The 14,712-nt window shown below is 64.8% G+C and overlaps 1 protein-coding gene across 1 annotated transcript in view; it reads right to left on the bottom strand.

Annotated features, from left to right (window-relative positions):
• Positions 1 to 4,231: 4,231 nt before the first annotated feature.
• Positions 4,232 to 14,712, bottom strand: part of ADGRB2 (adhesion G protein-coupled receptor B2) — a 28,757-nt gene continuing 18,276 nt past the window's right edge. The window contains 24 exon segments of the mRNA XM_055800854.1: positions 4,232 to 4,935; positions 5,078 to 5,131; positions 5,283 to 5,387; positions 5,705 to 5,740; positions 6,115 to 6,364; positions 6,366 to 6,774; positions 6,951 to 6,990; positions 7,180 to 7,275; positions 7,349 to 7,520; positions 8,435 to 8,533; positions 9,126 to 9,211; positions 9,324 to 9,390; positions 9,510 to 9,579; positions 9,878 to 10,028; positions 10,304 to 10,406; positions 10,700 to 10,803; positions 11,359 to 11,485; positions 12,530 to 12,573; positions 12,808 to 12,910; positions 12,982 to 13,057; positions 13,906 to 14,052; positions 14,127 to 14,235; positions 14,335 to 14,403; positions 14,494 to 14,688. Of these exon segments, the coding sequence (XP_055656829.1) occupies positions 4,723 to 4,935; positions 5,078 to 5,131; positions 5,283 to 5,387; positions 5,705 to 5,740; positions 6,115 to 6,364; positions 6,366 to 6,774; positions 6,951 to 6,990; positions 7,180 to 7,275; positions 7,349 to 7,520; positions 8,435 to 8,533; positions 9,126 to 9,211; positions 9,324 to 9,390; positions 9,510 to 9,579; positions 9,878 to 10,028; positions 10,304 to 10,406; positions 10,700 to 10,803; positions 11,359 to 11,485; positions 12,530 to 12,573; positions 12,808 to 12,910; positions 12,982 to 13,057; positions 13,906 to 14,052; positions 14,127 to 14,235; positions 14,335 to 14,403; positions 14,494 to 14,688 (2,925 nt within the window). The 3' untranslated portion in view covers positions 4,232 to 4,722.

Raw genomic sequence — 14,712 nt, 5'->3', positions numbered from 1 at the left:
CAGCCCCCGAGATGCAGTGACAGAGCACTCGATTCTCCTGTGAGTTGCCTACTGTAGTAATTAAGGGTAATTAAAGCAAGTGGGTACGAAATATAACAAAACTTTTATTTTTATAATTCCTGTTTATTGGACAGGATAATATCCTGTTTATTATTCACCCCAAGCTGTTGTTTGTGGCCACTCAGCAGCAGCGAACCCTGTGCATGAGCGCGAGGGGGGGTTGGCATCTCGTAGGTGGGGGGAGCTGGGCTGAGTGGGACCTGCCCTTGCCCCCAGCACGAGGCACAACCCCACAACCTGGCCCCTTAGCCCAGCCTGGCCCCACCAGCCACCCCACAGCAGAGCAGGGACAAAGTGCAGCCTGGTCCCTTCCTCTCAGCCCTGACCCCTCGTTAACACTGGCACGGCCAGCAGCTCCCAGGGCCCTCAAATTCGGCTGTGAATGAATTGGGGGTGCAAAGTCCCCCAACTTTTGGGGGGTTTCACCTATCCCTCCTGCTGCTCTTCCCGTGCCTCAGTTTCCCTCATTTGCCAGGACAATTCCCTGGGTAGGTTGTCCCCAGCCCAGTGGCACAAAGGGACCCCGCTGGCCCCAGGAGCATGGGGACGGCCACAGCATGGAAACCACCGCTCCATGCAGCTCCTGCTTCCCTTTGCTCTGCCAGAGCATGGGATCAGTGTCTCGGGGGGGGGGGGAAAGAGGCCAGATCCTGCTCCCCCAGCACTCTGCTAAGGGATGGGGGGGGCAGTCTGTCGGCATCCCCTGGAGTGATGCTGAGCTGGGGGATGGAAGGCAGGATCCTCCAGCCCCTGCCCACCAACCCAGCACGGAAAAAGCGGAGGCAAGCTGCTCTTCCAAGAAACAGCCGCTCCAGCTGCCAAGAAACACGAGCCGGAGCAGAGACGGCAATTTTGGGGCTGGAGACAATTTGCCTCCGACCTCAAGCGTCATGCGGCGGCTGCATTACTGTGGGGCTCCCCACCTCCCGTGGGAGCTCAGCCAGGGCACTGCCGGCACGGGCCCCCCAAAAGCCCCCCACTGCTGGGGGGGTGAGGGCTGGGGCAATGCCGGCTGGACCCTGGCAGCTTGCAGGCAGCTGCCGGCACGCTGGCCTGGGCAGCACACAGGAGGGAATTCCTGTGGCAAGGATTTTGGTGGTTCAGCATTTATTTCTGCACCAATTTGGGTGAAAACCTGCCAATTCCAGCATTCGCCGGGAAGGAAAGAGCCTGCGGGGATTCTTTCCAGCTTGATGGGACCCGTTTGTTTCTGTGGGTGTTTAAACAACAGTTTTGCCTCTTTTGGAGGAAATACTTTGCCTAAGAGCAAAGGGAGAAGCAGCCGGGGAGCCAAGCCATCCCCCCACGCCGCTGCGGGCTGCGCAGCCTCAGAGTGGCTTCTCCATCATTTCCGCCCCCCAAACGGAACATTTTTGGCACGGGAGAGGGGGGGCAGCTTGGCTCGGATGGAAGCTGCAGATGGAAAATGGCTCCAAAGCTCTCCAACCTGCTCCAACCCGCCCCTTACCCCCCAGCTGCTGCCCAGACCAGCAGGATTGGGGGCTGGACCCTCGTCCCCCCATGCTGGGGCATGCCACAAGCCGCACGGTGCCTCTTGCCTGGGCTCCATTCCCTCACCGCATATGGCGTCTCCATGAGTAATAAAAGCTGCTAATTGCCAACAGATGCCTCAGGAAACCCTGACGCTGCTTCTCGCGGCTGCATTTGGCTGGGAAGGGAGTCAGGAAGGGAGCTGGAGCCGGCCCCAGGTCCCCCAAAATGTGGGGTGGGGGTATCCCAGTGTGCAGCAGCTCCCAGCAACTGGAGCGAGAGGACACGGCTGCTATTAACAGCAAAATTAGCAGCCAGGCCAAAGCAGTGGGGTGACCCTCCCCGGGGAGGGGACGGTGCCCCCTGCTCACAGCATCGTCCGCAGAGCACTGCCCAGCTTCCCACCCCACACCCTGCATGGGGCTGGGGAGCCCTGGCTGTGCCCCACCGCCGCTTCTCGCTGTGCCAGACCCTGCCACCTGCCCGCAGCCTCTCCTGCAGCCCCGTCCCCACCACAGGGGGGGCAGCCGAAGCCCCCATGCTTGGGCCTGGCCCCCTCCCCATGCCACGGCTCCAGCATTCGTGGCACAACTGGTGGCAAACCTGGGGGCGGCTGTGCTGGGCCCAGGACCCCCCATCTCCCCTTTCTGCTTTGTTTGAGAAGGCTCTAATGGGGGGGGGAGGAAGAATTTGGCCCCTTCCCTTGCCTGCTCCAAGGGCAGTTGTCCCCTCCCCACTCCCATTGCTGTGCTGCAGCAGCCAGCCTGCTTCTCCCGTCACCCCAAAACCAAACTGGGCAGTGCTGGGATGAACTGGGTTATGCAATTAGCACTTCAGCCTTAACTGGACTGCCCAGGGGGGCAGGGAGAGACCCCCCCACTCCAGGGGCCGCATCCTGTCCCAGTGCTCCAGCATGGGGCTGGGAGCATGGTCTAATGCAGCATTGCATTGCAACGCAGCACTGGGGCTGGGAGCAGCATCTCCTGTCCTGTCCGGTGGGGGCTTATGAGCACCACCCCCACCACGGCTCTGCCACGGGCCCCATGCCGGTGGGAACCAGTGAGCTTCTGGCAAGACGCTGGGAGACCAAGGGAGCCAGTGGGAAACCACGAGGCTGGCGCTGCTGGGCACGGGCAGAGCGTCGGGAGCAGGGAGGGAATCACCACACGGCACCGACAGCCCAGCCAGGCTGAGCCGGGACCCTGGGTGGGTCTGCCCCCCTCCCTCAGCTCAGCTTTGCCACCCCTCACCAGATGTAGCATCCCCCCACCAGATGTAGCATCCCTAAATGCATGGTCCTCACCTGCAGCACCCTGGACCAGGACCTTCCCATGCCCCTTTCTGGCTCCCATGGTGGTCCCCTCTCCCATGGGCACAGGCACGGCTCTTCCCTGTCGAGGGACCCCCCCAGTGAGGATGCTCGGTCCCTCCTGGCCGCACCGGTGCTGAGTGAGTCGTTGCGGGTGCTGGCAGCTCCGTGCACACCCCAGGCAGGTTTGGTTAATGACGCTCCCCTTTAGCCTGCCTAATTTCATGCCTCATCTCGCAATCACATCTCTGTGGCCCCAGGCCTGCACTGATGAGGACTAATTGCTGCTGTGGCAGTGGAAGGCACAGCTGCCTGAGCTGATGGGGGCTGGCAGTGCCCCCGACCCCCAGCACCCAGTGGGCTCGATGCTTGCAGAGTGCTGAGCACCTTGCACAGCACTGCAGTGCAGACGAGGAGCAAACCAGTACCTTGGAGGCCACTGGTCCAAACTGGGCAGCATCCTTTACCTGGAGGTCTCGGCAGCGCTGGCATCCCCCGGGAGCAAGGGGTCATTGCCAGCCCCACAGCTCCCACCAGCTTCATCCTTGTGGGAAGCTGCCTGCCTGAAATGTGGGTGCTGGAGGGTGCTGCCTGCTCGTCCACAGCCCGTGCTGAGCCTGCCTTTGCCAAAACGAGCCCTTGGGGAAGCTCTGGCAGCTTCTCCCAGAGAGGAGTGACAGCCATGACCAGGGCACGCTCCCCCACATCGCAGCGGCTGCGCAGCCCTCACCGGTGCGTTACACCACGCCACGCCGCAGCAGGAGGGTTTCAGTGCCATGGTCTGCCCTGGCACCTCATCAACACCATGGATTAACGCTTAGCGCAGACCTCATTAGTCCCGGAGGTGCTGAGAGCCACGAGACAGAGGCATCCTCCTCTCCAGCACCGACCTGCCCCTGCTCTCCCAACGCAGCTCCTGGTCCGGCACGAGCCTGGCACCCACGGCCACGGCTGCTGGCTTCACGGTGGCACTGCCAGCCCCCCTGCACCGGGGCCACTCGCACCGATGCCGTGGGCAGCACACTGACCCTGCAACACCCAGCTCCGGCTGTGCTGACGCCAGGGATGCTCCAGCAGTGCGAGGCACCCCACGTTACACGCCTCTGCAGACTGCATGGTAATTGCCTCCGAAGTTACTAATTTGCTCATAGATTAATTACCATGTAATTCAGTGCTCTTGGCTCCCGCGATAAGACGCTCATTTTCGAGGCAGCACGCGGGTGTGGGCTCAGCCCCAGCCAGCAGCACCCTGTGGGCTCTGAGCAGGGAGGGGGCCGGGGGGAGCAGACAGACCAGGAGTCCCCGCTGGGTGACAGCCCCCCTCTACCCAGCTGGACCCCTTGACACGAAGCACGAAGCGGTGGCCGCGGCCCCACGGCACCACAGAGAGTGAACTTTTATTTCCAACAACAACAGCACCTGCCCCGTGGGGTGGGGACGGTGGGGAGGGCTGGGAGGGGGCAGCCATGAGACCCCGGGGGGGGGGGCGAGGGCAGCCTGGCCCCGGGGACGGCCGCTCGCGTGCACACGGTGCACGGCGTGAAGAAACATCCCGGTAGAAAAGAACAAAGATCTGACGGCCTCAACGGCCGGTCCTGCCCCGGGGGGTGCAGGTGTGATCGGTGGGTGAGCATGGGGGGGTGCGCGTGTCCCCTCCACACCCGCGTCCGGAGGGTGGCAGGGAGGAGAAAACCACGCGAGGACGGGTGGGAGGCGGCTGTGGCCAGGGGGGAGCGTGGTCTCTCCTACGAGGACGGCTCCAGCCAGGCAGGGACCCCCCCAGCAGCTGAGGAGGACGGAGCAATCCCAGCATCTCGGCTCATCCTGCGCCAGGGTGAAGGCAGCGGCAGCGGGCGCGGGGCTCACACCTCCGTCTGAAAGTCGCCATCGGCCGCATCCAGCCCAGTGCAGGGGCCCTCCCAGTCCGCGCAGCGCAGCTCCAGCCGGTCCCGCTGGGCGCTGGGCAGGGCGCCCAGCGTCATCGCCTTGAACGTGCTCCACGGCTTTGGTGGCGCAGCCGGCGCCTGTGGCTGCTGCTCCTCGGGGTTGGCCGCATCCTGCCGGGCGAGGAGGAGCTGCAGCAAATGGCCAGGGTGCATGGCGATGTGTGGTTCTGTCCCATCGGCACCCAGCCCTGGGGCACAGCCACCCACCTCCACCCTCCAGCCCCATCCAAGAGAGGGTGGATCAGCCCCCGGGGAGGGCTCAGGCACTTACATTGGCCGTGCTCTTCTCCCCACCACCTGACGAGACGCTCCACCGCTTTTCTCGCTGTGGAAAAAAACAGTGCTCAGCCCCAGCATCATCCTGGGGATCCCCCATCTCCCCCATCCTCCCTGGGATGCCCCAGTCCATGCAGGGGAGAGGTGGGAGGGGTGCAGGGGAGCATATCCAGGGCAGGATGGGGCCCCCAAGACCTCACCTTGGAGGAGCCGGCAGCTGGGGCCCGGTACCGGTCCAGCGTGTGAAACTTCTGGTTGAGCTCGTGGTAGAGCTCAGAGTGGCGTTTCCGCGTGTGCATCACCTTCTGCGAGGCAATAGCAGAGCCTGCGGCCGTCGGCATGCGGCACAGCCCTGCTCCCACCCCCATCATCCCCTCTTGCCCACCCTCCCCTGCTTTTGGGGGCATCCCAGACGGGTGGCTGAGCCCACTGCAATGCTCCCACTCGGTGTTTTAATTACGAGCCAACGCTCGTTCCTGCCTGGTAGAAAACTCCTCCAAATTCGGCTGCTGCTTTGCCAACAGCGAGCCAGAGGGGACCAGGGACAAGGTGGTCCAGTCCCTGGGTGGCACCCAACCCCACAGCAGGCACCGGTGGCACCGGCTGCCATGGCCGCGCTTACCTCGAAGTCCAGGTCAGAGTATCGCAACCTCTTCCTCTAGCAGGGGACGCACAGGGCCCAGAGCAGGGGGAGGAGATGGAGAAGAAAAGGGAAAGGTCTTTGCACGGCTGAGATGTGGGGTGAGCACGGTGGGGGGGAAATGGGGGGATGCCCGTTGGCATGGGGGAGAGCCCGGCTGGAGATGCGGGGGTCCCGGCCAAGCTGCAGGACATGCAGCTTATCCACCGTGCTGCTGGGTGAAGGCAGCACCAAGCAAAGGGTGGGATGCCGAGCAGCGAGCACAGGGGCAAATCATGCAGCCCTGCATGTGCATGCGGGCTTGTGCACGCTCTTGCACACTTGTCCAAACCCACGCATCTCCCTCCCCATGTCTGCGTCCACGGGCACACACGCCAGCCCCCCTGGCTCACCTCCAGGGACCCCACTTTCATGGCGGAGCCGGGGACAGTGCGGGGCATGGTGCGGCTGCGCTCCGACAGCTCCGAGGCCAGGATCTGCCGCACGGTGGGGTGCTGCTTGAACTGGAGGCCGTAGGGCGCCTTCACCGTCCCGTAGGGCTGGTTCAAGTTCATGTTGATGTGGTCCACTGCGACGAAGCCAGGGTAGGTGTCTCCCTCAGCCACCGGGCGCCCCGTCCCACCGGGCACCCCTTCCTCAGCACTGGGACCCAGGGTGCCCTCCTCCCGTGGGAAGGGCTTGAGGCTGCCGGTCCGGCGGGGGCAGCATCATGTAGTCGCTCTCCCGCGGGGGCTCGGGGGCCCGCAGCCAGCCGTACTCCAGGGGCCGCAGGCTGCTCTCCGTGCACAGGTAGACGGGACCCGGTGCCTCCAGGCTGAGCTGCTGTGCCGGCGGGTCTCCCAGCTCGCTCAAGCCCGCCACCACATTGGGTGTCATTTTGGGGACCTGGACCAGGATGCTGGAGGGAGGGATGTTTCCTGGCAGGCTGGAGAAGCCCAGGCCACCCTCCGAGGTGGTGTTGAGCTTGGGGTCTTCATCCCCATCCAGGGAGATGCGGGACAAGGTGCCCGTGATGGTGGCAGGGTTGCAGGTGTTCACCTCCTTGAACAGCACTGCGGGTGGGGAGGGGGGTCAGAGCCGGCCCTGGGGATCCCGCAGGAGGGCAGGGGGACTGGACTGACCCCCTGCGCACTGGCATCGCGCCCGCCCTGGCACACGCTGCCTGTCCCTCCCAGGTGTGGCACAGTGACATCCCCGTCCCCAGCGCAGGGGGCAGGGGAGACCTCACCTGTCTGACACGCCAGGTCAACATCCTTTTCAAAATCTGTCTATAAAAATACAGAAAGAGGGGGAAGAGAGAGAGAGAGAAGAGAGAAAGAAAGGGAGAGAGATGGGGAAATGAATGCATCTTGGCCAGCACGGGGAGCAGCAGGGTTTGCAAGGGGGACCCTGCCCCAGCCGGGGCGAGCAGCCCTGCCAGTGCCCACTGCAGCTCGTGCTGGCACTGCCGCACTCACCAGGATCTGCACCTGCCCATTCTTGCAGGAGTCGGGCGAGTTTTCATTCTCCTCGCTCCTGCACCCCCCCATCTGACACTTCACCACATCCTGGACCTGTGGGAACAGAGCCGGTCACGGCCCCGTGGCCAGGGGTCCCCCCACTGGCACCCCTCCGGGGCCACCCCACCTCTCGGCGCAGGAACCCGTGCACGGTGATGATGACGAAGCCCTGGACGGAGTTGAAGACGGCGAAGAGGACCTGGAAGAGGATGGAGCGCCGGTCGGTCATGGCGAGCACGGCCGACATCCAGGTCAGCGCCAGCAGAGGCAGGACCACGCAGGAGCTCCACAGCGATGCCCTGGGGCAGGGAGAGAGGGGCCGGGGTGAGCCTGCTGCGCTGGGGCTGCCCCGCAACAGGCCCCCCAGCACTGCCCCCAGCCCCGCAAGTCTGGCTGGAGCTGACTGCGTGCACAGCGCGGCACGGAGACCCGAGCGCAGATGCCATGCCCCCTGTTGTCCCCCCTCTTCCTCAGTGTCTCCAAGCTGGCACCAGCTAGGCGCTTGGGGTACTGCCTGCCTTAGGGCGAGGGGGCCCGTGGGCTCCTTGTGCCCCCCTCAGGCTGAGCCACTGGCACTGCCCAGCTAGCCCAGGCAGGGCACAGCTGCACGTGTCCCTGTCCCCGCACAGGCAACACAGCTGGCAGTGAGGGTGCTGGGGGCATGTGGGGCCACTGTCACCCTCCCACAGCCGCAAGAAGAGCAGAAAGGGGATTTCTTTCTTTTTTAACAGTGAGTTTGGGGGCTGCTTCTATTGCAACTAAACCCCTGGGAGCAGGGACCTTGGCTGACCAGGGTGGCAGTGGTCCCAGCCAGCAACCGTGGGGGCTCAGGTGCTGGGCAGAGGGTCCCGAGGACACTCCCAAGGCCAGGACTGGCCCGTGCCCCACAGCGTGGTGCCCTTCATGCCCTCCCTGCTCCCAAGTCACCCCGGTGAAGAGGAGCTGAGCCCCCCCACGCCCCAACCCCAGCGATGACGTGACCTGTGGGAAGCCATGCCATGCAGACGTGATGGCCGCGGTGGGGCACGCGCCCCCCGCGCCCCGGACCGCCCCGAGCACACAGCCTTCGCCCTGCCCACGGGACCCCCAACCCAGAACCCGCTCCCCACCCAGGGTGATGCCCAGACTCCCCCCTCCCCCCCGGCCCAGCTGCCCGGGCTCCAAGGCTGTGCTCGGGGTGGGGGGGCGAGGCGGGCGCGTGGCGGGCACTAACATGGCACTGCTGGCGGTGGCGGAGGTCATGGCCGCGCTGGACACCACGCCGCACTTGGTGCATTTCAGCAGCAGGCTGCCGCAGGGCGGGGGCTTGGAGCTACATGCCCACCACCCCCCCGGTGCCCCGCGGCCAGGACCGGGCCACGCGGGGATGCAGGCGAGGGGAGCAAGGCCGTGGGAGAGCAGGATGGTGGGGATGGAGAAGGGTGGGGTGGACAGATGGATGGACAGATGGATGGACGGATGGACAGACACAGGCAAAAAGCAAATGGGAGAAGGAAAAGAGAAAGAGAAAGAGAGAGAGAGAGAGAGAGACGGGTTAGTCGAGGGCAGCAGCAGTTGTTAATGGCGAGCAGGGGTGGCCAAGCGGCAGCGGGATGGGGCGGGCAGGGCTCAGTCCCCTCCGCTGGTGGCAGGGAGGGGGGGTCCGCAGTGTGTGGCTCCCCCTTCCCCAGGGGAAGGTGTGGGGTGACCGTCCCCACCAGCTACTGCCCTTCCAGCCGCCCCCAAGAAGGGGCTGCGGTTGCCCCGGGCTTGGCCCCTGCCGCCCACTGATGAGGTGAAGTGTGCCCCGTCCTCAGCCCGCTCCCGGAGGAGCCCCCCTGCCCCGTGCCATGCCCCGCGGTGCGGCAGGGCAGGGTGCTCCGTGCCAGCCCCAGGGACAGCCCCGTGGGGCGCAGGGCACTTACCCAGCTCGCTGCTTTTTGGACTTATCTGAAATGCCATCGCGGGACATGAGCTTGTTGAACACGATGATGCCGACCAGCATGTTCACCTTGGGCGAGAGCGGCGCCGGGGTTAGGGGCTGCGCACAGAGCCCCTCCACGAGCCGGGGCTCCAGGAGCTGCCACCACCGGGGTGGCCTTTGGGGCTTGGGGTCAGCTCACCAGCACAATGACAGCAGCAGGTCCCACGAAGGCGTAGAGCAAACCGCCCTCCAGCGAGAGCCAGCAGCTGCGGGGGACCATGGCATGTCAGGGGCTGAGGGAGAGGGGACAGCCCCTGTCCCCATCCCCTGTGGCCAGCCGGGGCGGTCCCCAGGCCCAGCCCTGTGTCCCCATGTCCCCACATACTAGCTCGCCGTCCCGTAGCCTTTAGTCCGTGTGAAGCCAACGGAGACTGCGACCACGAGGGCTGGCAACCCTGGAAAGAGGAGATAAGGCCAGGGTTGCAGGGGGGGTGGCATTGCTGTCCGTCCCCCCACCCCAGCACCACCCCTCTGCCAGCCCCCATGGATGGGGACTGGGATGGAGCCTTTCTGGCAGCTCCCCATGGTCTGGCTGGTCAGAGTGCGCCACGTCAAAGGGACCAAGACACCTGGGTCTGCTTTCCTCCATCGTGCCTCAGTTTCCCCTTCTGATAACCCTGGGGGGTACCAGGGAGGGGGGGTGTGGTGCCTCCCTTCCACCCCATCCTGGGACCAGCCCTGCTGGGCTCTTACCCCATCCCAAGCACAGGAAGCGTTTCCTGACCAGGCGTGTCCGGATCCGGCCGATCACCGCCAGGTAGGACTGCCAGGCCTCCGTCAGCACCCAGCAGAAGGACGAGAGGAAGAAGAAGTGGAGGAAGGCAGCCGTCATGGTGCACACACCCTGCGGGGACGTGGGCACCTCAAGGGGGGACATCGTGGCACCACCGCAGCCACACGCCCGGCACCGCCGTGGTTAAACTCCCACACCCGGGCAAGGTTTGTGTCAAAGCCACCAGCACAAAGGATTTAATCCCGAGATCGAGTTAATCCAAATCCAATCTGCTGCAGGGAGCCAGCAGGGACGAGGTGACCAGCTGGGAAAAGAGGGCTCAGACCCCACTGCAGCCCCCGTGCCCACCCGGGGACCCCGTGAGGGGGCAGGGTGGTGGCACCCACCTTGCTGAGCATGTGGGACTGGCCCACGAGGATGAGGACGTTGGAGGCCAGGATGGAGATGCAGAAGTTGAGCAGGATGATGGAGCGCTCCGACTTGATGAACCTGCGGGCAGGAGCAGCATGGGACCAGGGCGCCAGCCCGTGCCGTGTCCCTGTCCCGTGTCCCCTGCATGCTGCCGGCGGGTGGGCACTGTCCTTGGCTGGGGACAGTGCCAGGCAGCCTGGGCACCTCTCCCACCCGCCCGGTTCCCACGGGGGTCATTCTGTTCCTGCCACGTTGCATTTAATCACATTGATGCTGAGACTTTACTCGTGCCGTGCCCCACTTCGCCGCCCCCTCCCCACACAGTCTCACACCTCAGGTGCCCCCCGGGTCCCCAGTTGTCCCCAGGTCACCTCCAGAAGGCCGCGTAGATCACCAGCAGGGTCAGCAGGGCCATGCAGGAGACGGCACAGCCGATCATCAGTGGCACTGATGGAGTGCCCGAGGGGTCCATGGCCTGGTGAGCAGTGGGGGGTAGCGGCTGAGCCTGCCCCCCCCTCCTCAACCCCCACCACCGCTCTCTGCCCGCCCCCTGCCCCCCACTGGGCCTCTCCACCCCCCTGGCTGGGGACCCCCGGGCGCCGGAGGGGGTCGGTGGAGGCAGTGGCACAGCCAAGGCGCCTTCCTGGGGACCCGTGCCTATCTCCATGCCGACGGGGGATGCGGGCGGAATAGCAATGGGGTGGGGGGAATGCCTGGGGCCAGGGCTGCCCCCTCCCCTCCTGGCATACAGCAATGCCCCATATCGAGCCCTACAGACTACAGCAGACCCCTGCCCGCACGAGCCCACCCTCAGGGTGCCAGGGCCCTTCCTTTGGCTGGTGGGAGACACCCCCCTATCCTCCAGTGCCCATCCCATCCTACTAGGGTGCCTGCAGGCTATGCAGCCCCCGCCCCTCCTCATCCTCCCTCGGGACCCCCGCCTTACCCAGGCCTGCAGCCCGGGGATCCCCCCCCATCCATGACCCATGTTCCCCAGCAGGCTGGTCCCTGTCCCCATCCTGTCCCCTACCAGGTCTCTGGGCAGCTGGGAGAGGACGGCGAAGGTGGCGAGCTGGCGGCACTGGCATTTGGTGTGTGCTGGGAGGGTCTCCAGGGTTTGGCAGCTCTCCGTGTCCCAGTTTCCCAAGCCAGCATCCCTGATTAATGGGACGAAAGCGAGGGAGAGCAATTTGAAATGATCAAACGCACACACACACACACAGCCCCTCGCGCCTCTCCTGAGTTAACCCGTTGCTGGCCGCTGCCTGGGGGGAGGCAGATGGGGGAGCGCTGCCAGGGGATGGGTTAATCCCCTGAGCCCAGCGTGGGGGGTTGACGCCATCCCTGCCCCCAGCTGCCCCCGCCCGCCCTGGTGCCCATCGTGCTGGGGAGCGGTGCAACACGAAATTTAACCATCCCACCCAGGTCTGGGGGAGCACAAACCACAGAGGGAGGGGGCCAGGCCTGGGAAGAGGGGTGGCAGGGATGGAGGGGACCAAGGCAGCGCCAGGGCAGGCAGCAGCAGTCCCAGGACACCCTGGCACCTGTGGCCCCTCCAGCATGAGCCATGGCTCATGCAGCAGAGCTGTGCTACCCCAAAGGCAGACCTGCCCGGGAGCGGGTGACGCTCCCCTCCTGCCACGGGGACTCCCCCGGGAGGGAGCTGGGAGGGAGAGCCCCATGGTGACGCTGGGAGAGCAGCCACAGCTCCCAGCAAAGTGACAAAACTGGGAACTGGGTCTGTGGGACAGCTGGGGACACCGCTCCCCTGGGGGCAGGCTGAGACCTGCCACACTCATCACAGCCACACACCTCCCCATCAGCACAGGAGCTGTACTGGAACCAGTGACCCCGAGATGCAGAGCAGCCACAGGTACCAGGGCAGGGGGGGACCTGGCCCTGCTGTCCCCCCACCGTGCCCTACTTTCCCTTGCTCCTGCCAGAGCAGCGGGCTCCACACTAACAAATTGCATCTGGCAGGCTGGCGGCATCCGTCCCCAGCGTCACGCAGAGGCAGATCGATCCTGTGGCAGCACGATTCACCCACAGTCAGAAGCACTCAGCCACAGCAAGGGACTGGCCCCACTCCCCGTCCCTCCTGCCAGCTCCCCAGAGACCCACTGGGGTGTTGGGACAGCCCAGCCCCATCGGCCAGCAAGGACATGGCCAGGGGTGTCCCCATTCCCCTGTCCTTCACTCACGTCCTCGAGTAGTCCCAGGTGACACACTGCGGGTGGGAAGTGCCCTGCGGACAGAGGGATGGGTTAGTGCTTCACGCCCTGCCCTGCTCCCAGCCCCAGGGGACTGGGGGGTCCATGGGGACCTGCCTGGCTCCCCAGCACTGGCACATCCCCACCACGGGCATGGAGCCCAGTACTTGTGGCTACCAGCTGGGAGCTGCTGGCCCCTGCCCAGCTCTCAGAGCCTGGGACCCACACGGGACCGGGAGGTGACACGGTGACGGGATGGGGACACTCACGTTGATGATGTGGGAGAGCTCCACCAGGACAAGGGGCTCCGCGGGCTTGGTTGGCGGGCGCACTGTCACCGTCAGCACCTTGGAGGTGACGGCCAGGGGGGTCCTGCAGGGAGGGGTGCTGGCTGTCACAGGGATGGGGACATGGCGCAGGGGACAGTGGGCAGCCCCACTCACCTGGGTGGGGGCAGGATCAGCCCCAGCGTGCGGTACAGCACAGCCCCGATGACGAAGTGGGACGACTCATCTGTTTCTGCAGAGAGAGGGGAAGGGAGAGCAGTGCCATGATCCAGCGCCCGGCACCGGCGTGGGCTCAGCAAGCACATAGGCACACGTGAGAGCCCACGAGCCTGCGCCCGACACGCGTGAGGGAACATTCATCCCCTCTCCAACACAGGCACAGCACACGCTGACACATGCAGGCACGTGGGCTGGCAGGAGGCTGCCTTCACGCCCACACACGTGGACTCCCAGACATGCATGCACACACACCTGTGCTCCCAGATGTGCACTCTTACACATGCACAGCCTCAGACATGCAAGCTCACACATGTCACGTGCATACACATGCACACTCTCCAATATGCATGCTCATACGTGTGCACAAATGTGTACTGCACCGTACGTGCATGCTCCATGTGCACAGCACCAGATGTGCACTCACACATGTGCATGCTCACACACGTGTACACACATGCACACTCCCAGATGTGTATGCTCACACATGTTCACATGCAGACACACGCACACTCCCCAATATGCATACTCATACATGTGTGCAAATGTGCACTGCTCATGTGCATGCTCCACGTGCATAGCACCAGATGTGCACTCACACATGTGCACACACACGTACACACATGCATGCACGCTCCAGATGGACATGCTGACACGTGCACAACAGAAGATGCACACTCCCATGTGCCTGCTCACACGTGCCCATACATGCGCACTCCCAGGTGTGCACGCTCACACATGTGCACTCCCATGTGCACGCTCACACATGTGCACATGCCTGCACAGCCATAGGAGCACACTCATGCCCACACGTGTGCACACATGCAGAGTGTGCTGGCTCCTGCAGCCCCAGCCCTGCCTCACCAGCCGAGGCGAGGCTGAGCACCTCCCTGGGGATGAAGAGCTTGTCCTCAGAGCTGCGGGCCCAATCCTTCATGCCCCGGCGCCCCTTCATAGGGAAGTTGATGTCACTGGAGACGGCGGAGACAGGTTCCCTCTGGATGCTGATCACTGGCAGGGCAGAACGGGTGTCACCAGCCAGCTCCCTGTGCCCGCCGAGGCTCTGCGCCCACCCCGCCGCTCACCCAGGTTGTCGGTGACAATGAGGGAGCTCTGGAAGGCCTTCAGCGCATCACCCACCAGGTGGATGAAGTCCTCCACCACCTTCATCAGGTGCACGGAGCCGGGCGAGACCTGCAAGCGAGCAACCAGCTCCGCAGCCGCTGGGACGTGTGCCCATGGTGGGGACATCCCAGCTGCCCCCACCACCCGCCCGTGTCCTGTGCCACTCACCTGCTGGGCATCCTCCCACTTATCCCGGTTCTCCGCATCCACCATGTAGCTCACCACCTGGAAGAAGCGCTGCGGGGACGGGGCTCAGCGGGGCTGGGGGCTGGGGACCAACCGCCGCCGCCTCCCCAGGGGCGTGCCTCGCCGTCCCCTGCCCGCTACCTGCACGTCCTCAGAGGACGGGGTGTAGGTGGCCCTCTTGAAGGTGTCGGTGACATTGCGCAGGATCTCCACGGAGAAGAGCAGGTCCCCGCTGTAGTAGGTCTTGCGGGCCATGAGCTCCAGCAGGCTCCGCACCACCTGCGACATCCCCTCACCCGCCAGCACCCGCTGCCCCTTGGCCAGGTGCTCCCGCAGCTTGTACGGGGGGAACACCGGTGT

This window comes from Falco peregrinus, chromosome 3 (genome assembly GCF_023634155.1).
Source record: "Falco peregrinus isolate bFalPer1 chromosome 3, bFalPer1.pri, whole genome shotgun sequence".
NCBI lineage: Eukaryota > Metazoa > Chordata > Aves > Falconiformes > Falconidae > Falco > Falco peregrinus.
This window is presented reverse-complemented; position numbering and strand designations above follow the sequence as displayed.